The 21553-nt window shown below is 39.4% G+C and overlaps 1 protein-coding gene across 5 annotated transcripts in view; it reads right to left on the minus strand.

The window, feature by feature from the left end:
- The window catches only part of pald1a (phosphatase domain containing paladin 1a), a 191840-nt gene that overhangs the window by 124967 nt on the left and 45320 nt on the right, over positions 1 to 21553 (minus strand). For 3 of the 5 annotated variants that reach the window (XM_061966580.2, XM_061966579.2, XM_061966576.2), the window contains exons 2-10: positions 16035 to 16229; positions 15737 to 15839; positions 10730 to 10909; positions 10492 to 10656; positions 7627 to 7787; positions 7469 to 7544; positions 2583 to 2737; positions 2403 to 2502; positions 2211 to 2315 (exon numbers count right to left, since the gene is read on the minus strand). In XM_061966580.2, coding sequence (XP_061822564.2) covers positions 2211 to 2315; positions 2403 to 2502; positions 2583 to 2737; positions 7469 to 7544; positions 7627 to 7787; positions 10492 to 10656; positions 10730 to 10909; positions 15737 to 15839; positions 16035 to 16216 — 1227 coding nt within the window. In that variant the 5' untranslated portion in view covers positions 16217 to 16229. Of the gene's footprint in view, positions 1 to 2210; positions 2316 to 2402; positions 2503 to 2582; positions 2738 to 7468; positions 7545 to 7626; positions 7788 to 10491; positions 10657 to 10729; positions 10910 to 15736; positions 15840 to 16034; positions 16273 to 21553 lie in introns of all 5 variants that reach the window. The other 2 variants (XM_061966578.2, XM_061966577.2) reach the window with 1 other exon arrangement.

Genomic DNA, 21553 nt, shown 5'->3' on the forward strand with positions numbered 1-21553 from the left:
TTCCATCTGAGGAAAAAAACTGCACTTTAAAACGTTCAGTATTTACTTACCGTAAGTGCAATTTTTTTCTAACAGAGATTAGAGTAAAAAAAAAAACTGAAATAAAAGTTATTGACCTTCTAATTACAGTAGCAAAAAATACTAATGAAAAGGTTACTTGCATTATTGTTGAATAAGCACTAATGATTACATTAGTGCTTAATTTGGTCTCAAAATAATGCTGACAATTATAACTTTTTATGGGCTATAATTTGTAGGACAATATATCGTCCAGCAAAATGTGTTATCGGTCCCGACTTATGCTGAAGAAACACAAAATACAACTGTCAAGTCTGTAGAGGAATAGTTGGCAGAGCTTAATTTTATGATTTGGAGCAAAGCCTGATTTTTTTTTTTTAACAATTAAGTGCTTTTTTCCTTAGTGACGTTACGAAAAGTTTCAAAGGGGAGTGTTTTAGTGCCCGTTTTTCCAAAAGTAAAACAAACAAGTGAGAAAAAAGATTTTTCTCGGGCTTAGTGCTCATAACCGCTCAGTGGTCTCGTGGTTAGAGTGTCCACCCTGAGACTGGAAAGTCGTGGGTTCGAACCCCGGCCGAGTCATACCAAAGACTTCTAAAAATGGGACCCATTGCCTCCTTGCTTGGCACTCAGTATCAAGGGTTGGAAATGATTCCCGAGGGCGGCCACCGCTGCTGCTCACTACTCCCCTCACCTCCTAGGGGGTGAACATGGGGATGGGTCAAATGCAGAGGATAATTTCACCACACCGAGTGTGTGCGTGTGACTATCGCTGGGACTTTAACTTTAACTTTAAATAGGCCCAGAGACACAAAGGCGTACCATCAGGCTTCTTTCCGGAAGCTGTTAAGACTGCTGAACTCCAATGGTGCGCCCACCAACCCCAACCCATCTACATCCCTGCACAAGGAACACTTAACTTGCACACATGTCCAGAACTTGGCTTTTATTTGGTTTGGTTTGCTGTCATTGTTTTTACATTCCATTTGCACTACAGGATCAAAATTTACTCTTTTTTTTTTTTTTTTTATTCTGTTTTATATATATTATATTTCTATTAACCAAAGCTATTCATAACCGGTTTGTATTCTCTTTTAATTATTATGTACATACTAATGTTTTAGAGGTACTCATTGGGCTAAATGTGGGACTCCGGGTACTAAATTTTGTGTGATGGTATGACACTAAAGTTCCTTAAACCCTTGAACATTACTGTAATATTGTCTATTTCAGTGTTTTTCAACCTTTTTTGAGCCGAGGCACATTTTTTGCGTTGAAAAAATGCGGAGGCACACCACCAGCAGAAATCATTAAAAAACGAAACTCAGTTGACAGTAAAAAGTCGTCGTCGCAATTGTTGGATATGACTTTAAAGCATAACCAAGCATGCATCAATATAGCTTTTGTCTCAAAGTAGGTGTACTGTGTACTACGCTGTGATTTATTTTGAGTTTTTGGCTGTTTTCCTGTGTGTAGTTTTTTAGTTCTTGTCTTACGCTCCTATTTTGGTGTCTGTTTCTCTTTTTGGTATTTTCCTGTAGCAGTTTCATGTCTTCCTTTGAGCCATATTTCCCGCATCTACTTTGTTTTAGCAATCAAGAATATATCAGTTGTTGTTATCCTTCTTTGTGGGGGAATTGTTGATTGTCATGTCATGTTCGGATGTACTTTGTGGACGCCGTCTTTGCTCCACAGTAAGTCTTTGCTGTCGTCCAGCATTCTGTTTTTGTTTATTTTGTAGCCAGTTCAGTTTTACTTTCGTTCTGCATAGCCTTCCCTGAGCTTTAATGCCTTTTCTTAGGGGCACTCACCTTTTGTTTATTTTTGGTTTAAGCATTAGACACCTTTTTACCTGCACACTGCCTCCCGCTGTTTCCGACATCTACAAAGCAATTAGCTACCTGCTGCCACCTACTGATATGGAAGAGTATTACACGGTTACTCTGCCGAGCTCTAGACAGCACCGACACTCAACAACAACAACACATCATTTGCAGACTATAATTACTGGTTTGCAAAAAATATTTTTAACCCAAATAGGTGAAATTAGATAACCTCCCACGGCACACCAGACGGTATCTCAAGGCACACTAGTGTGCCGCGGCACAGTGGTTGAAAAACACTGGTCTATTTCACATAAAAGGGAAACTATCATAACTGTTAACACTTGATTTACTCCCTAAAGCACCAACCTGAATTTGGTAATCATCTCCAATCCCCTCCAGCTTGCTTTTGTTCTCATATATTGCTTCTTTAATGTTGTGCATTTCTGAGCACAGCGCTATAGCCTGGTCCACCTGGTCCACCATTGGGAAGAAAAACACACTGAGTCTTTTGCACCGTTGGACAAGTGTAACAAATTATAAAGAGTTTCATGGACTCACCTCCTCCATGACTTGCTGTCCGTTAGGCAGCCTGGCGATAAGAGACTGAATGAGGCGGAAAACTGGTTTGGGATCTTGAGATGCAGCCACGTTCTCAAGACTGCAAAAAAATATATATATATATTGTGTCACCTGTTTCCTATGATGTTTTGATGATGATAACCATGCGTGCGCTCTCACTGAGGTGGCGGGCAACAGTCACTCGTGAGTCGGTTCATGACCAGCGTGCCCAGGATCATGGCCAGGTTGGTGCGGCCGACGCCCACCTGGCAACTGAAGAGCAGAGCTGGCAGCTGCCGCGTGGCGTCCTGTCCCATAGACAAGCTGGGGCTCTCCTGCGATTTTAAAATTTGAATTTGAGATCAAAAACAAAAAAATAGCACCGTGACTAGTCCTGTCAAACGATTAAAGATTTGAATCATGTTAATCACAGTTTAGATTAATCACGATTAAATTACCTGCACGCATCATTAAATCAACTTTTTTTTTTTTACAATATTTCGACACAAGACAAGGAACATTTTTTACTTCAATGCACATCATTTATGTGTTCAAAACATGTTCACAGTTTATATCTAAAGTACCGTCAGGGTGTATTTTGAAGTGAAATTTTCCTGCAACAAACTGGAATCTCCTCACTCGTATGCATTGACCTGATCACTGACCATATAACAACAAAAGAGCATGTGCAGTCAAAACAAATTGAGTGATTAATCAATTTATGAACCCCTCTGTGGAGGGGGGGGCGTGGTCTGCGGGCCTGCCGTGTGTTAGGACCGGCCTTGAAGCACAGCTGGCAGGTGATTGCATTACCCAGCTGGGGAAGATCATCCAATCACCTGCCATGCTTATTAGCAGCAGCCGGGCCGAGACACGGTGGTTGGAGTTGGAGTTATTGAGCAGACGGGCACTGGACATTGCGAAAGACTGAAAAGTCACAGAGCAGAACTGAAAAGTTGGGTGTGTTTTCCTAGCGTGTGTGCGCTGCCAAATAAAAATACTTTTCTAACACTAGACATCCGGGCTATCGTGGAGGTTTGTCGGCATCAGGTGGACCCACGGAGGGAAGACGTCCACACCTTCTATTTGCAAACTTTCCGATTTACAAACTTTTAAAACGAGCAAAATCTGCATCTGCGTCCGAATCATGTCTCTAGTAATTAATAATATAATTGGATATTAAGAGTATTAGAAAATTGGACTCCTACCTTGTTTACTTCTGTGACGACCTTCTTAAAGTTTTGCAATTAATCAGAAATATCAAGCAGCTAAAATGCTCCAAACATGGATAAGCGTGGAGAGAGTGTTTTGCATTTTTCCCAACATGCATTGTAATGGCTTTAAATTAGTGTCATTTAGAATGTTTTATGGTGCTTGGGTGTTTTTTACAATATCCACAAAGTTCAGTGAGCAGGTTCAATCAATCAAGCAAACTTTATTTTATTTCCTATACTTATATAGCGCTTTTCTACCTTCAAGGTACTTAAAGTGCTTTGACACTATTTCCACATTCACCCATTCACACACACATTCACACACTGATGGCGGGAGCTGCCATGCAAGGCCGTAACCACGACCCATCAGGAGCAAGGATGACGTGTCTTGCATAAGGACACAATGGACGTGACGAGGTTGGTAAAAGGTGGGGATCAAACCAGGAACCCTCAGGTTGCTAGCACGGCCACTCTTCCAACTGCTCCACGCCGTCCCCTTTATTTGTATGGCACATTTCATACATATAAAATGTAGCATAACGTGCTTTACATTTAAAAAAACAGTACTGTTGAAACAGTCACACACTCCTACTTCACCCACCACCACCACCACCCCCCCCTTTTTTTTTTCTTTCTCTCTACCACACACATGCACACATAATAAAAGTCATGTAAAAACATATGTGGCTGAGCACGGAAGAAGCATGTGATATAACACTATCTCAGGGAGCCAGGTGCACCAGGGGCTGCATGATGAGGGGCCACGACCTGTTGTGTTATGTGTGACCATATGTGTCGATTTTTTTTTGTGTTGGTTGCACATTTATTTTTCGCGCCATGAGTACGGAAGTGTAGTTTGAAATACTATGCTGTATTCCCCTATAACAGGCCTGGGCAATGATTTTGACTCGGGAGGCCAAATATAGAGAAAAAAAATGTGCTGGGGGCCGCTACATCTGATTTTTAGGAGCACTAAACCTCACAATAATGTCTGAATGCTAAAAACGTTATGACAGACCGCCTTAAAAAACGGAATGGAATTTACATTTTTTTTACTGAATGGGAAACCCAGAATGTACATGAAAATAAAGAATGTGTAACTATGAACGATAAAACACTGAATATTGACAACGTCACACCCCCTCTCGATCGACATATTTTACAATCAAGCGAAACGCAACAAAAAGGCAACAAACACAGCGAAATATGAACGCGAAAAATAAAAAAAAAACTGGAAAAAAATCTGATATATCTGATACATCACTAAGCTTTACAACTTTGTTGTAAAAATCTCCTTCCGCATCTGTCTCTGACAGCCGCATTTCAGGCTGGCCGTTCTGGAAACACTCTGTGGAAACGCTCCCCACCCACACTGCTTGGTGCCTCGTCTGAGCTGCTGTGACGGAGATTACCATAGTAACTAATTAGATTACCATAGTAACTAGTATATCATGCAAAAGTACAGATTCCAACCATTGAAATACTTTGTATAGTTCAAGACTTACGGTCATTTGAAAACATTACTGCACATCATAATGGCAGCTACAGTTTCAGTTATAAAATAGTCCGGCGGGCCAGATTGAAAAGCTTAACGAGCCTTAATTTTCCCAGGTATGGTGTAAATGCTATGCCAGTATATTTCATGAACCGTATTTTCAGGACTGTAAGCCCCTACGTTTTTCCAACGCTCCATCTTTTGGGAAAAGTTTGCTCACTGCAAGTGCTACGGGTTAAAAAAAGTACTTCCTGTTTTGTGCCTTCAACCGGACGTATAAACGTTACACGGGCACCTTTTGGAAACAATTAAGGTAAATAAACATTTACCAATATCTCATTTCACAAGGTATACAGTACAGGCCAAAAGTTTGGACACACCTCATTCACAACACAACTAATGGTCCCAACCCCATTGATAAAGTAAGAAATTCCACTAATCAACTCTGATAAGGCACACCTGCGAAGTGAAAACCCTTTCAGGTGACTACCTCTTGAAGCTCATCGAGAGAATGCCAAGAGTGTGCAGAGCAGTAATCAGAGCAACAGGTGGCTATTTTGAAGAAACTAGATTATAACACATGTTTTCAGTTATTTCACCTTTTTTTGTTAAGTACATAATTCCACATGTGCTGCTGTGACTTAGATTACATCATTAGATTACCATAGTAACTAATTCGATTACCATAGTAACTAATATATCATGCAAAAGCGCAGATTCCAACCATTGAAATACTTTGTATAGTTCAAGACTTATGGTCATTTGAAAACATCACTGCACATCATAATGGCAGCCACAGTTTCCATCTTAAAGATCGAATAAAATTATTTGGGAATGTCCGACGGGCCAGATTGAAAAGCTTAATGGGCCGCATGTGGCCCCCGGGCCTTAATTTGCCCAGGCCTGCCCTATAAGCACCATTCATGGTTTTATACCTGATGTACTCACGTCGTCCACAATATAGCGGCAAATTCGCAGCAATAAGTTTGTCAGATATTCAGAACACCCCGTGGACCGAATTCCTAATCAAACTCTGTGCGTCTCGTGGGCCAAACTGAAGACGCCGGCGGGCCATAACTTGGACACCCCTGGTCTAAAACAATGATCTGGAACCGTCCAGTGGGCCGGATTGAAAATCTTAACGAGCCGTACGCAGCCCGCTGGCTGTATTTTGGCTAGGTCTGCGCTAGAATATTCCAAGTATTAATTATAACTAGAGATGTCCGATAATGGCTTTTTTGCCGATATCCGATATTCCAATATTGTCCAACTCTTAATTACCGATTCCGATACCCGGGGTAGGGGGTGGGGGGTGTATATTGTAGCGTCCCAGAAGAGTTAGTGCTGCAAGAGGTTCTGGGTATTTGTTCTGTTGTGTTTATGTTGTGTTACGGTGCAGATGTTCTCCCGAAATGTGTTTGTCATTCTTGTTTGGTGTGGGTTCACAGTGTGGCGCATATTTGTAACAGTGTTAAAGTTGTTTATACGGCCACCCTCAGTGTGACCTGTATGGCTGTTGACCAAGTATGGCTTGCATTCACTTGTGTGTGTGAAAAGCAATAGATAATGTGTGATTTGGCCGGCACGCAAAGGCAGTGCCTTTAAGGTTAATTGGCGCTCTGTACTTCTCCCTACGTCCGTGTACCACTCCGTACAGCGGCATTTTAAAAAGTCACAAATTTTACTTTTTGAAACCGATACCTTCTTCACCCGTTGTGGTGAAGTAGGAGCTGAGCCGGAAGGCAAAGCTCTCAACTTCCCGGTCGATCTACGTTCCCATCCTCACCTATGGTCATGAGCTTTGGGTTATGACCGAAAGGACAAGATCACGGGTACAAGCGGCCGAAATGAGTTTCCTCCGCCGGGTGGCGGGGCTCTCCCTTAGAGTTAGGGTGAGAAGCTCTGTCATCCGAGGGGAGCTTAAAGTAAAGCCGCTGCTCCTCCACATCGAGAGGAGCCAGATGAGGTGGTTCGGGCATCTGGTCAGGATGCCACCCGATCGCCTCCCTAAGGAGGTGTTTAGGGCACGTCCGACCGGTAGGAGGCCACGGGGAAGACCCAGGACACGTTGGGAAGACTATGTCTCCCGGCTGGCCTGGGAACGCCTCGGGATCCCCCGGGAAGAGCTGGACGAAGTGGCTGGGGAGAGGGAAGTCTGGGCTTCCCTGCTTAGGCTGCTGCCCCCGCGACCCAACCTCGGATAAGCGGAAGAAGATGGATGGATGGATGGATAGAAACCGATACCGATAATTTCCGATATTACATTTTAAAGCATTTATCGTCCGATAATATCGGCAGTCCGATATTATCGGACATCTCTAATTATAACAACACCAAATAAGGACTGGGGGACTTACCCTGAGTATGTTTACAAAAGCATCAATGTCTTCTTCCAGTGGGGCGCCCTCTACTGGTAGTGGTAATCTATAATACCTGAAGTAAAAAGCATGACAAATGGGGTTTATAATGTAATGTGCAAGCATATTCACAGACACAGAGGAACAATGTGGACCACCTGTAGGCCGGCATGGTGAACACGGGCCTCTTGTAAACCTCCTCGGTCACGTGGATGTCCTCCTCGCACGAGATGACCGTTTTCTGCGGCTCGTCCTTCAGATACTCGATGTCGTTGTAGACGTAGAAGACGTTGTCGTTGAGTTTGGAAAAGTCATAGAGCTGTGGATTTAAAAAAACTATCTTATCCACTCAATAATAGGATATGTAGAAAACAATTTGAAACGAATAGCATAGGGTTGTACGGTATACCGGTATTAGTATAGTGCCGCGATACTAATGAATCATTTCCGTACTATACTGTCTCTAAAAAGTACCGGTCCCCCACGGCGCGCCCCCGTCGTCGTCACGTCGTGACATTCCTGGTTTACAAGCAGAGGAGCATGTTCGGCAACGCACAATCACGGAGTACTTACAAGTAGACAATGTGTGTAGATAGAAAAGGGAGAACGGACGCATTTTGGCTTAAAAACTAACGATAAAGGTGAAGTTATAACACTGAAAAGCCCTCAGGAAGAGGTGCTTTAAGACATGGCTAGCTAGCTAGCGGCTAAAGTCCATCCGCAGTTTGCAGTGTTGTAGCTACTTCTAAATCACTAATCCTCGCCTCCATGGCGACAAATAAAGTACGTTTCTTACAAGTATCATCCCTGCAGGACGAGGAATAGCTAAACATGCTTCACAACACACCGTACCTGAATGTTAACAAACGCCATTGGTGGATCTACACCTAACATCCACTGTAATGATACCAAGTACAAGAGTGTATCTAGTAGGGGTGTGGGAAAAAATCGATTCGAATTCGAATCGCGATTCTCACGTTGTGCGATTCAGAATCGATTCTCATTTTAAAAAAATAGATTTATTTTAATTTTTATTATTTATTAACTTTTTTTTTTTTTTAATTAATCAATCCAACAAAACAATACACAGCAATACCATAACAATGCAATCCAATTCCAAAACCAAACCCGACCCAGCAACACTCAGAACTGCAATAAACAGAGCAATTGAGAGGAGACACAAACACGACACAGAACAATCCAAAAGTAGTGAAACAAAAATGAATATTATCAACAACAGTATCAATATTAGTTACAATTTCAACATAGCAGTGATTAAAAATCCCTCATTGACATTATCATTAGACATCTATAAAAAATAAATAAAAAGAACAATAGTGTCACAGTGGCTTACACTTGCATCGCATCTCATAGACTTGACAACACACTGTGTCCAATATTTCCCACAAAGATAGAATAAGTCATATTTTTGGTTCATTTAATAGTTCAAACAAATGTACATTATTGCAATCAGTTGATAAAACATTGTCCTTTACAATTATAAAAGCTTTTTACAAAAATCTACTACTCTGCTTGCATGTCAGCAGACTGGGGTAGATCCTGCTGAGATCCTATGTATTGAATGAATAGAGAATCGTTTTGAATCGGGAAAAAATATATATATATATATATTTTTTTTTTCGTTTTTGAATCGAGAATCGTTTTGAATTAAAAAAAAAATCGATTTTGAATCGAATCGTGGGACACCCAAAGATTCACAGCCCTAGTATCTAGTCTATACTACTTTTTAGCATCACAAAATATTTTTCCGTTTTTTTCCAAGTTCATACTATGTTTATATACGTACTCAGGAAATATGTCCCTGGACACATGAGGACTTTGAATATGACCAATGTATGATCCCGTAACGACTTGGTATCGGATTGATACCCAAATTTGTAGTATCATCCAAAACTAGTGTTAAGTATCAAACAACAGAAGAATAAGTGATTATTACATTTTAACAGAAGTGTAGATAGAACATGTTAAAAGAGAAAGTAGGCAGATATTAACAGTAAATGAACAAGTAGATTAAAAATTAATTTTCTACCACTTGTCCTTAATAATGTTGACAAAATAATAGAATGGAAAATGACACAATATGTTACTGCATATGTCAGCAGACTAATTAGGAGCCTTTATTTGCTTACTTACTAATAAAAGACAAGTTGTCTTGTATTATTCACAATTTTATTTAAGGACAAACTTGCAATAAGAAACATATGTTTAATGCACATTAAGATTTTTTGGTTAAAATAAAGCCAATAATGCAATTTTTTGTGGTCCCCTTTATTTAGAAAAGTATCAAAAAGTATCGAAATACATTTTGGTACCGGTACCAAAATATTGGTATTGGGACAACTAGGGATAAATGCGTTAAAATGTAATATCAGAAATTATCGGTATCGTGTTTTTTTTATTATCGGTATCGTTTTTTTTGTTTGTTTGTTTTTTTTTTGTTTTTTTTATTAAATCAACATAAAAAAAAAACACAAAATACACTTACAAATAGTGCACCAACCCAAAAAAAACTCCCTCCCCCATTTACACTCATTCACACAAAAGGGTTGTTTCTTTCTGTTATTAATATTCTGGTTCCTACATTATATATCAATATATATCAATACAGTCTGCAGGGATACAGTCCGTAAGCACACATGATTGTGCGTGCTGCTGGTCCACTAATAGTACTAACCTTTAACAGTTAATTTTACTAATTTTCATTAATGACTAGTTTCTATGTAACTGTTTTTATATTGTTTTACTTTCTTTTTTATTCAAGAGAATGTTTTTAATTTATTTATCTTATTTTATTATTATTTAAAAAAAGTACCTTATCTTCACCATACCTGGTTGTCCAAATTAGGCATAATAATGTGTTGATTCCACGACTGTATATATCGGTTGATATCGGTATCGGTAATTAAAGAGTTGGACAATATCGGAATATCGGATATTGGCAAAAAGCCATTATCGGACATCCCTAGGGACAACACTAGAATAGCAGGTGGTGTGTTTGTCACCTCCTTCCTGATGGTGAGCTCCAGGTTTTCCACCTGCTCCTCTTTTTCCAGGCCGTGAAGGTTCTCATGGAGGTTTTCCTTCCTCCTGGGAGTGTAAGGGGCGAAGTCGTCGCCCTTGCGCAGGAAGACCACCGGCTCCTCCCGCACGCAGAAGAAAATGATCTCCTGGGAAACAAAAGAAAACCATCAGCGACTTCATAGCTCGACAGTTACAAATGACTCCAAACATGGCTGTTACCTGGTGCCCTTGCCCTTGGAGCCTCTTCAGAACCTGCTTGAAACCATTCAGGCTGGGCTGACCCATCCCGTACAGCGGGTAGGACCCCTTGACTTGGCGGAAGTTGGGCGCCCCGCAGGTGCTGGTGGTATTGAGGACGTCCGCTTTGCTGTACACATCTTGCACCATGAAGTACTCGCCCTAGAAAGGCAGGTGAAAGACGATCATGGTTAAGTTCCTGCTGCCCTCTAGTGGCTTCCTAGCTACCCCGCAGCATTTAGTCAGTCGACACTGTGGCTTTTTCTTCACTACTTTTTAGTGAGTGGAATATGTACTTATGTTCTAACGTAATTGCAGGGTAAGAAGCGTGTTAAATATTGTGCTTTTCTCTTCACTTTTTCCCCCAATGATGGCACAAAAATGCAGTAGTAAAAAGGGAGTTTTTTGATCATATTAAATGACCCTAAAGTCCAATATTTAGGTAATTTAGAGGGCGGCGGGGAATCAAGCAAGAGACTTTCAACAGGGTTTCTGCAGGTATCAGAAAATCTAATTTAATGCTTTTTTTTTGTTTTTTGTCCTGTCCAGCTTCTCAGGCAAATCATATAGTTGCCCATATCTGCTGTACACATTTACTTTACAAAAGAGAAGTGAGGGATACTTCTTATTGTTGCCTTATTTGTATTTGACTTTATTAAATTGATTTATATTATTATTTGGTAAACTTAATGGAGGGGATAGAAAGAGAAAAAAAGGAAGACAGAGGGGGAAATTGTGGGGACAAAAGGGGGATAAGACAGCAAACACAACAATAACAATAACAACAAGGATATGTACAAATATGATGGTAAAAGTGATAGCAAAGAAGCAGTTAGTGAAATAAATACTAACACAGAAATGACAATGTACAATATTACACTACAAATGGAGCAATACACATACCAATAGAAATAGAACTATTGATAATGAATCATAACAATAATTACCTCTATTATCAACAATACAATTGTTCAAATTAGAGATGTCTGATAATGGCTTTTTTGCCGATATCCGATATTGTCCAACTCTTTATTACCGATTCCGATATCAACCGATACCGATATATACAGTCGTGGAATTAACACATTATTATGCCTAATTTTGTTGTGATGCCCCGCTGGATGCATTAAACCAGTGGTTCTCAACTTCTTTTCAGTGATGTACCCCCTGTGAACATTTTTTTTAATTCAAGTATCCCCTAATCAGAGCAAAGCATTTTTGGTTGAAAAAAAGAGATAAAGAAGTAAAATACAGCACTATGTCATCAGTTTCTGATTTATTAAATTGTATAACAGTGCAAAATATTGCTCATTTGTAGTGGTCTTTCTTGAACTATTTGGAAAAAAAGATATAAAAATAACTAAAAACTTGTTGAAAAATAAACAAGTGATTCAATTATAAATAAAGATTTCTACACATAGAAGTAATCATCAACTTAAAGTGCCCTCTTTGGGGATTGTAATAGAGATCCATCTGGATTCATGAACTTAAGTCTAAACACTTTTTCACAAAAAAATAAATCTTTACATCAATATTTATGGAACAAGTCCACAAAAAATCTATCTGTCAACACTGAATATTGCATTATTGCATTTCTTTTCACAGTTCTTTTTGACAGACATTTTAGTGAGTGTCAAACCATCATGGCATGGGGGAAACTCTGGGTTTATGGTAAAGAATGGAATAGCCTACTTGATTTGATGTTCAGTTTATGAACTTACATTCATATTTTGTTGAAGTATTATTCAATAAATATATTTATAAAGGATTTTTGAATTGTTGCTATTTTTAGAATATTTAAAAACAAATCTCACGTACCCCTTGGCATACCTTCAAGTACCCCCAGGGGTACGCGTACCCCCATTTGAGAACCACTGCATTAAACAATGTAACAAGGTTTTCCAAAATAAATCAACTCAAGTTATGGAAAAAAATGCCAACATGGCACTGCCATTTTTATTATTGAAGTCACAAAGTGCTTTTTTTTTTTTAACATGCCTCAAAACAGCAGCTTGGAATTTGGGACATGCTCTCCATGAGATAATCCTGATACCTACTACTATGGGAAATACTATACTTTGACTTTCACAAAATGCATTATTTTTTTATTTTTTTAAACATGCCTCAAAACAACAGCTACAAAAACAATGAAGGCACGCAGCTTCAGTCCAGAGTATACTAGAGTAATAAAGTAAACAATAACAGTCCTCCTTTAGTGCAAGGCTGCCTGGCATACTGTATAACAGGAAATTATAAACTGGGCTCAATCTGAACAGCCAATATGGGCATCTACATCAACTATATGATTTGCCTGAGCAGCTGTACAGGACAAAAAAACAAAAAACAAAAAAAAACAAAAAAAACAACAACAAAAAATTACTTTTTGAAACCGATACCGATAATTTCCGATATTACATTTTAAAGCATTTATCGGCCGATAATATCGGCAGTCCGATATTATCGGACATCCCTAGTTCAAATGCAACAATACATATACAGAATGTAATGATAACTTGAAATACAAAAGAAAGCAGATAAATGGAGGGGAAGAAAGAGAAGCAGACTATATTAACCTTGTAGATTGTTAATATGTTAAGCATTGTCAGTGTGCCATGTGTGTGATTTAATGCTTTTTAATGCCTTTTAATGTCACTTTAAATAAATGTAATGCCCATGTCCTACTGTAGATAGTTATTATGTATAGTCAAAAGCTTACAACTGTCTAGTCTTGAATAGTTATTAACTGTTACGCTCTAGTAAATTAGAAGTGGCTCACAAGACTGTTAAATCTAAGAGTTCATTTTTCTGTAGCAGCTGCCAGTTGTGGTGGCGTCAGCAGACGTTGCTTTGTTGGTCACGCCAAAGAAATGTGGCTCTGTTAACTGCTGCCTGCCTTTAATCGCCGACTTGTGATTAGCTATTAGTATGTGTGATTTCACCGCATTACATTTCTTATTGCCCCTGGACATTGGGATTCAGTGCCTTTTAATGCAATTCAAGGCCTTAAAGGGGAACATTATCACCAGACCTATGTAAGCGTCAATATATACCTTGATGTTGCAGAAAAAAGACCATATATTTTTTTAACCGATCTCCGAACTCTAAATGGGTGAATTTTGGCGAATTAAACGCCTTTCTATTATTCGCTCTCGGAGCGATGACGTCACGTTGTGACGTCACATCAGGAAGCAATCCGCCATTTTCTCACTTTCGTCGGTGTGTTGTCGGAGGGTGTAACAACGCGAACAGGGACGGATTCAAGTTGCACCAGTGGCCCAAAGATGCGAAAGTGGCAAGAAATTGGACGAAATGTGTTCAAAATACGAGGCTGTGGGGAAAGCCGACGAAATGGTCAGTCGTTTGTTTCGCACACTTTACCGACGAAAGAGCTATGCTACGACAGAGATGGCAAGAATGTGTGGATATCCTGCGACACTCAAAGCAGATGCTGACATCAACTCCAAAACTGGACAGATCAGCTTTCAGGAAAAGAGAGCGGATGAGGGTATGTCTACAGAATATATTAATTGATGAAAACTTTATTCATTACTCGCGGTTTTACGTAAATTATTATACATACACTGTGTTTACCAATAATTTAGCTTAAAAACTTTTTTTTTTTTCAATCATTCGAGTACATTCGGGTAGTCTTGTGTAATGCAGTATTTTGTGTCTATTTAGGTATGGTTAACCTGAGTGCTGAAATCGTGGAAAAATATATGTTCTTAGCGTGCCTGAAATGGGCTGTCTGCACTCTCAAAGTGCATGTTGTTGCCAAATGTATTTCATATGCTGTAAACCTAGTTCATAGTTGTTAGTTTCCTTTAATGCCAAACAAACACATACCAATCGTTGGTTAGAAGGCGATCGCCGAATTCGTCCTCGCTTTCTCCCGTGTCGCTGGCTGTCGTGTCGTTTGGTGCAGGGTTTTTTTGGGGTTTTTTTCATAAAATAATACAATCATGTGTGCTTACGGACTGTATCCCTGCAGACTGTATTGATCTATATTGATATATAATGTAGGAACCAGAAATATTAATAACAGAAAGAAACAACCCTTTTGTGCGAATGAGTGTGAATGAATGTACATGGGGGAGGGAAGATTTTTGGGTTGGTGCACTAATTGTAAGTGTATCTTGTGTTTTTTATGTTGATTTAATACATTTAAAAAATAAATAAATAAATAAATAAAATATATATATATTATTTTTTTATTATTATTTTTTTTATTATTTCTTGTGTGGCCCGGTACTAATCGATCCACGGACCGGTACCAGAGAGAACATTTTGATTGATTGATTAACTTGACAACCCCACTTTAAAGATGAGAAAATAAGTTAAGTTAAAGTACCAATGATTGTCACACGCACATTACATGTGGCAAAATGATTCTCTGCATTTGACCCATCACCCTTGATCACCCCCTGGGAGGTGAGGGGAGCAGTGAGCAGCAGCAGTGGCCACGCCCGGGAATCATTTTTGGTGATTTAACCCCCAATTCCAACCCTTGATGCTGAGTTCCAAGCAGGGAGGTAATGGGTACCATTTTTTTATAGTCTTTGGTATGACTTGGCCGGGGTTTGAACGCACGACCTACCGATCTCAGGGCGGACACTCTAACCACAAGGCCACTGAGTGATAAGGCAATTTTTTAATAGTGAACAGTGAGGAGTGTTAGCATAGCAGGTTTGAAAAATACGTTTTACTTTGATTTTACACAAGCTGCAAAAAAGTGATTTGTCTGCGTGGCGGTGGTGCTATGGAAGTGACGTAACACATCAAAGCCCCAATAAAAGGGTGACAACGTTCCCGCTAGAATGGCTCCCTCTCTCACCCCCGGCTCATAAAACAGCGCATGACAATGTTCCAGCAGCATACTGCGATTTGAGGAAGGCGAGACGAGTAATTCGGCGACGGCGCGGTGTTAAGTCTTTACTCGTGTGTGTGTGTGTGTGTGTGTGTGTGTGTGTGTGGTCCGGCGTATTGTACCTGCACCAGGTAGTGCTCAGGCATGGCATCCGATATCCGCCCGACTTTGTAGTTGCTCTTGAGGATGTCATCGTGAATCTGAAACTCCTGCTTGCAATTATACCTGCGAGGATGCCACAAGAAATCAGCGAGGTGAGATAAAGATAGGTCAATTGAATTATCCGGGCCTGTTGACAAAGCCCGCACTGACAAATGAGATGATAACAGGAGCAAACATCGCAAGGGAAAGGCAGAGCGGGGGTTGATCAAAGAGGATTTACACCCAATTGAGAGAACGCAGATTCGGGGAGGGACTTACGTGATGACGACAGGTGCCACCTTGTTGGTGATAATGGACTTGGCCTTGTTGTTGTGGACGTTGACCGTCTGAAAGGGGCTGGCGCTGAGGGACTGCTGGCTGTCGGCCATCGTCCCGTTGCGGTAGACACTCTCAAGCAGCGACGTGACGGGCGGCGGCGCTGCGCTGGCAGTCGTACCCATGCTCCTCACGCAGCTGTACATGATAATGCCAGGCAGTCAGGGACAGGAAGTAACAGCTAAGACATTTCAGAGAAGAAACAACAACAATTAGAAAAAGCCTGAAAAATGCTTTGGGAAAAAACCTTACAGCTCCAGTGGGTGTTTTGTAAAGCGTGTTGAGCGGTGTGAGAAATTTCAAGTCACCTACCATATTGAGACGGTTGAGACTTTTATTTATTAGTAGGTTGCACAGTGAAGTACATATTCTGTACAATTGACCACTAAATGGTAACACCCGAATAAGTTTTTCAACTTGTTTAAGTCGGGGTCCACTTAAATTGATTCATGATACAGATATATACTATCAGATATATACTATCATCATAATACAGTCATCACACAAGATAATCACATTGAATTATTTACATTATTTACAATCCGGGTGTGGAGGGGGGGGGGGGGGGTTAGGTTTGGTTGTTATCATCAGTCATCAACAATTGAGAACAGAGAAATGGATATTGGAACAGTGTAGGTCTGACTTGGTAGGATATGGACAGCGAGAGAGAGAGAGAGTGAGAGAGAGAGAGAGAGAGAGAGAGAGAGAGAGAGAGAGAGAAATCAGAAGGCATAAGAAAAAGTATCTGCATTTGATTGTTTACATTTGATTATTAACAATCCAGGGAGGGTGTTAGTTTAGGGTTGTAGCTGCCTGGAGGTGAACTTTTATTGCGGTTTTGAAGGAGGATAGAGATGCACTTTCTTTTATACCTGTTGGGAGCGCATTCCACATTGATGTGGCATAGAAATTTTCAAGTTCATTCAATCACAGATTTTTTGGGGGTGAATGTTATTAAGCAGATAGTGGTACCTCAACTTAAAAGTACCTTAATTTACGAGTGGAGATGTCCGATAATGGCTTTTTTTGCCAATATCCGATATTCCAATATTGTCCAACTATTAAATACCGATTCTGATATCAACCGATACCGATATATACAGTTGTGGAATTAACACATTATTATGCCTAATTTTGTTGTGATGCCCCGCTGGATGCATTAAACAATGTAACAAGGTTTTCCAAAATAAATCAACTCAAGTTATGGAAAAAAATGCCAACATGGCACTGCCATATTTTTATTATTGAAGTCACAAAGTGCATTATTTTTTTTAACATGCCTCAAAACAGCAGCTTGGAATTTGGGACATGCTCTCCCTGAGAGAGCATGAGGAGGTTGAGGTGGACGGGGTTGGGGGGGGGGGGGGGTGTATATTGTAGCGTTCCGGAAGAGTTAGTGCTGCAAGGGGTTCTGGGTATTTGTTCTGTTGTGTTTATGTTGTGTTACGGTGCGGATGTTCTCCCGAAATGTGTTTGTCATTCTTGTTTGGTGTGGGTTCACAGTGTGGCGCATATTTGTAACAGTGTTTAAGTTGTTTATACGGCCACCCTCAGTGTGACCTGTATGACCAAGTATGCCTTGCATTCACTTGTGTGTGTGAAAAGCCGTAGATATTATGTGTTTGGGCCGGCAGCAAAGGCAGTGCTTTTAAGGTTTATTGGCGCTCTGTACTTCTCCCTACATCCGTGTACACAGCGGCGTTTTAAAAAGTCATAAATTTTACTTTTTGAAACTGATACCGATAATTTCCGATATTACATTTTAAAGCATAATATCGGCAGTCCGATATTGTCGGACATCTCTACTTACGAGTAATTTGAGATATGGGCTGTCCCTCAGCTTTTTGTTATGCTTCAAAGTTGCAAGCATACTTTGAGTTACGAGCATTTTACCGTCAGGGGAAGTAGTGTTGCTAAGAAGGTTGTGCCTTTTAAGCAATAAAAAGTTAATATATTGTAAACGCGCCGCTTGAGAGATTAACATTATCCTGCCCTCCAACCATAGGAATCAGAGAAACAAACCATTAAACATATGTCCTGTCTGTTAGCAGCCTACCATGTGAGTCAGCTTACCATCACACAAGCTGCAGGTATGAAACCACAAACTTCCAAACGACAAACATTTATCCATAAAAATTTTTTTGAGAAGCTGCACATGCTGTGTTGGATGTGTTTAAATTTGTTCTGTCTAGTCCTGACTGGGCTGTACGGTATACCGGTACTAGTATAGTATCGCGGTACTAATGAATCAAGAACGGTACTATACTCTGTTTGACATTGCTGGTTTTACGAGCAGAGGAGCATGTTCGGCAGCGCACAATCATTAACAGACAGAAAAGGGAGAATGCACGCATTTTGGCTTAAAAACTAACGATAAAGGTGAAGTTATAACACTGAAAGGCCCACAGTAAGAGGTGCTTTAAAACATGGCTAGCTAGTTAGCGGCTAATGTCCATCCGCAATCGGCAGTGTTTTAGCTACTTCTAAATCACTAATTAAATAAAGTGAGTTTTTTACAAGTATCATCGCTGCAGGACGAGGAATAGCTAAACATGCTTCACTCCACACCGTAGGAGGATACGATAGCTCACCGATGTCACAATGTAAACACATACCTGCCAACTTTTGAAATCAGAAAAACCTAGTAGCCAGGGTCCAGGGTCCGCAGGCCCCGGTAGGTCCAGGACAAAGTCCTGGTGGGGGGTTCAGGCTTCGCCCCCCGACGCAAAATGATTATTAGCATTCAGACAGGTTAAAATGTTGCTAAAACCATCACTTTTCTATCAGTCACAGTGACTTTTCAAAACAAAAATATTACAGCAAAAATCATATGGGTTGATTGACATGTTTATTCTGTAAGCTAACTTCAATAGTTTGAAATCATTTTGACAGTTAATGCCAGTTATCCTGTCAACCTTTCACAAGACTTCAATTTGTTAATTGAAAGTATAAACAGTATAAACACTTTTTACAGTAAACAAATGGTAAAACAGTACTAAACAATTCCATTAAAAAAAAAATTGGTGTCATTATTAACTTTCTGTCCAAGCTTGTATAATCTACTGCCTTGTTCAATTGTAAAAAATATTCTGTGCCTAAAATTCACATTTCTATCACAATTATCATACTGTAAACATGGTAAGCTAACTTCATTAAAATTAATAGTCCTGTCAATAGCATGGAATTACAATTCAAATGTAGTTTTTTTGTAAGCCTTTCAAAAGAATTCAAAATATGAAAAAATAATGAAAATTAATTTAAGCCATCAGACACTTGAAAAGTGGCACATCACATCTCTAATGTAATCATTTTAACTTTTCAACAGAAATAGCGCTGCAAAAATATTAAGGACATACTTCTGTATTTTGGTAGTTATGCTGTCAACATTTAACAAGATTTCTTCAACTTGGACTTGAAAGCATAAATAGTATAAACACTTTTAACAGTACTAAACAATTCCAATAGATAACATTGGTGTCATTACCTTTTTGTGGCTAAAATCCAAAAAACGTTGCAAGTTTTCCACTTGTATCGCTAGCAACGGCATTAGACTTGTGTTCTTTTTTCCTAACGTGGTCTTTTACATCGCTAATTCCTCCGTGTCCGATCGAAAAATCTTGTCTGCACAAGGTGCAATTCGCGTAGTTTTCACCCTTTTTGGAACGGATAATTATTCCCGGATAGGCTTTTGAATATTCTTCACGGAATGACTGCAGTTTTCTTTTCGGTTTAAGACTCGTTTGCGATTTTTCTCCGGCTGATTCCATGATCGTTCGCTCGTTTGGAAACAATGGCAACAGGTGCCTCGTGCTTGGCAGCGGTGCTATAAATAGCCTCGCGCATTTAAAAAAAAAAATTTTTTTTAATGAATGAAAAACCGTATTTTTTATCACTGCAACCGTAACCCGGAATAGGTTGATGAAAACCGTACTAATTACGGGAAAACCAGAGTAGTTGGCAGGTAAGTAAACAAATGCCATGGGTGGATGTACACCTGAAATCCTGAAGTCGATACTACTATGGTTACATCAAAATTTTTTATCGTCACAAAATCTTTCTTCTTTTTTTAATTCATATTATATTCATAAACTTAGGAAATACGTCTCATGAGAACTTAAATTATGACCAATGTATGACCCTGTAACTACTTGGTATCGGATCGATACCTAAATTTGTGGTATCATCCAAATCTAATGTAAAGTATCAAACAACAGAAGAATAAGTGATTATTACATTTTAACAGAAGTGTAGATAGAACGGGTTGAAACGCAAAATAAGCAGATATTAACAGTAAATGAAGAAGTAGATTAATAATCAATTTTTACAGCTTGTAATTTATAATTTTGACAAAATAATAGAATGGGGATTGACACAATATGTTACTGCCCATGTCAGCACACCATACTTGCCAACCTTGAGAGCTCCGATTTCGGGAGGTGGGGGGGTGGAGGGTGGGGGGCGTGGTCGGGGTGGGTTGGGGCGTGGTTGGGGGCGTGGTTAAGAGGGGGGGAGTATATTGACAGCTAGAATTCACCAAGTCAAGTATTTCATACATACATACATACATACATACATACATATATATATATATATATATATATATATATATATATATATATACACATCCTGAAAATATGGAAACAAAACTGTGTTTGGATAATTTATACTTCAAACTTGCATAAATAAATCTTAAGGAATATAACATAACTTGGCTTCTGAGAGCTTCAAAATGTAATGAATAAAATGCTAAAGTTGTTGATAAACAAGCAATTATTTTTAATAATTAAATATGGTCATTTTAAATGAATTATTATGATAATATAAAATTAATTATTTCAAATATGTTGGATGTAATAAGGAGTCAGAAAAAATACAAAAAAAATACAATTAATTTTGATGTTTTTAGCAAAATATAGTAAAACATTTTTTTTTTTTTTTTTTTTTTTAATTAATAAATATATTTATTTTTAGGTAAGATAAACATAATATTACAATTTGTCTCTAGTCTGGATGATTTAGTTCTTGTCACCTTGTTGTCCTCCCGTCGTGAAAAAAGGCTGTCCTCACTCAGGTCCGCATGGAGCTGGAGGGGGCGTGGCCTCCAGCTCTGTCTGAAAATCGGGAGATTTTCGGGAGAATATTTGCCCCGGGAGGTTTTCGGGAGAGGCGCTGAATTTCGGAAGTCTCCCGGAAAATTCGGGAGGGTTGGCAAGTATGCAGCAGACTAATTAGTATCCTTTGTTTGCTTACTTACTACTAAAAGACAAGTTGTCTAGTATGTTCACTATTTTATTTAAGGACAAAATTGTTCTTCAATTGCACTAAGAAACTGATGTTTAATGTACCCTAAGATTGTTAAAATAAAGCCAATAATGCCATTTTTTGTGGTCCCCTTTATTTAGAAAAGTATCGAAATACCGGTACCGGTACCAAAATATTGGTATCGAGACAACCCTAGTCCT

The sequence above is a fragment of the Nerophis lumbriciformis genome, linkage group LG11, assembly GCF_033978685.3.
Source record: "Nerophis lumbriciformis linkage group LG11, RoL_Nlum_v2.1, whole genome shotgun sequence".
In the NCBI taxonomy this organism is placed as follows: Eukaryota; Metazoa; Chordata; class Actinopteri; order Syngnathiformes; family Syngnathidae; genus Nerophis; species Nerophis lumbriciformis.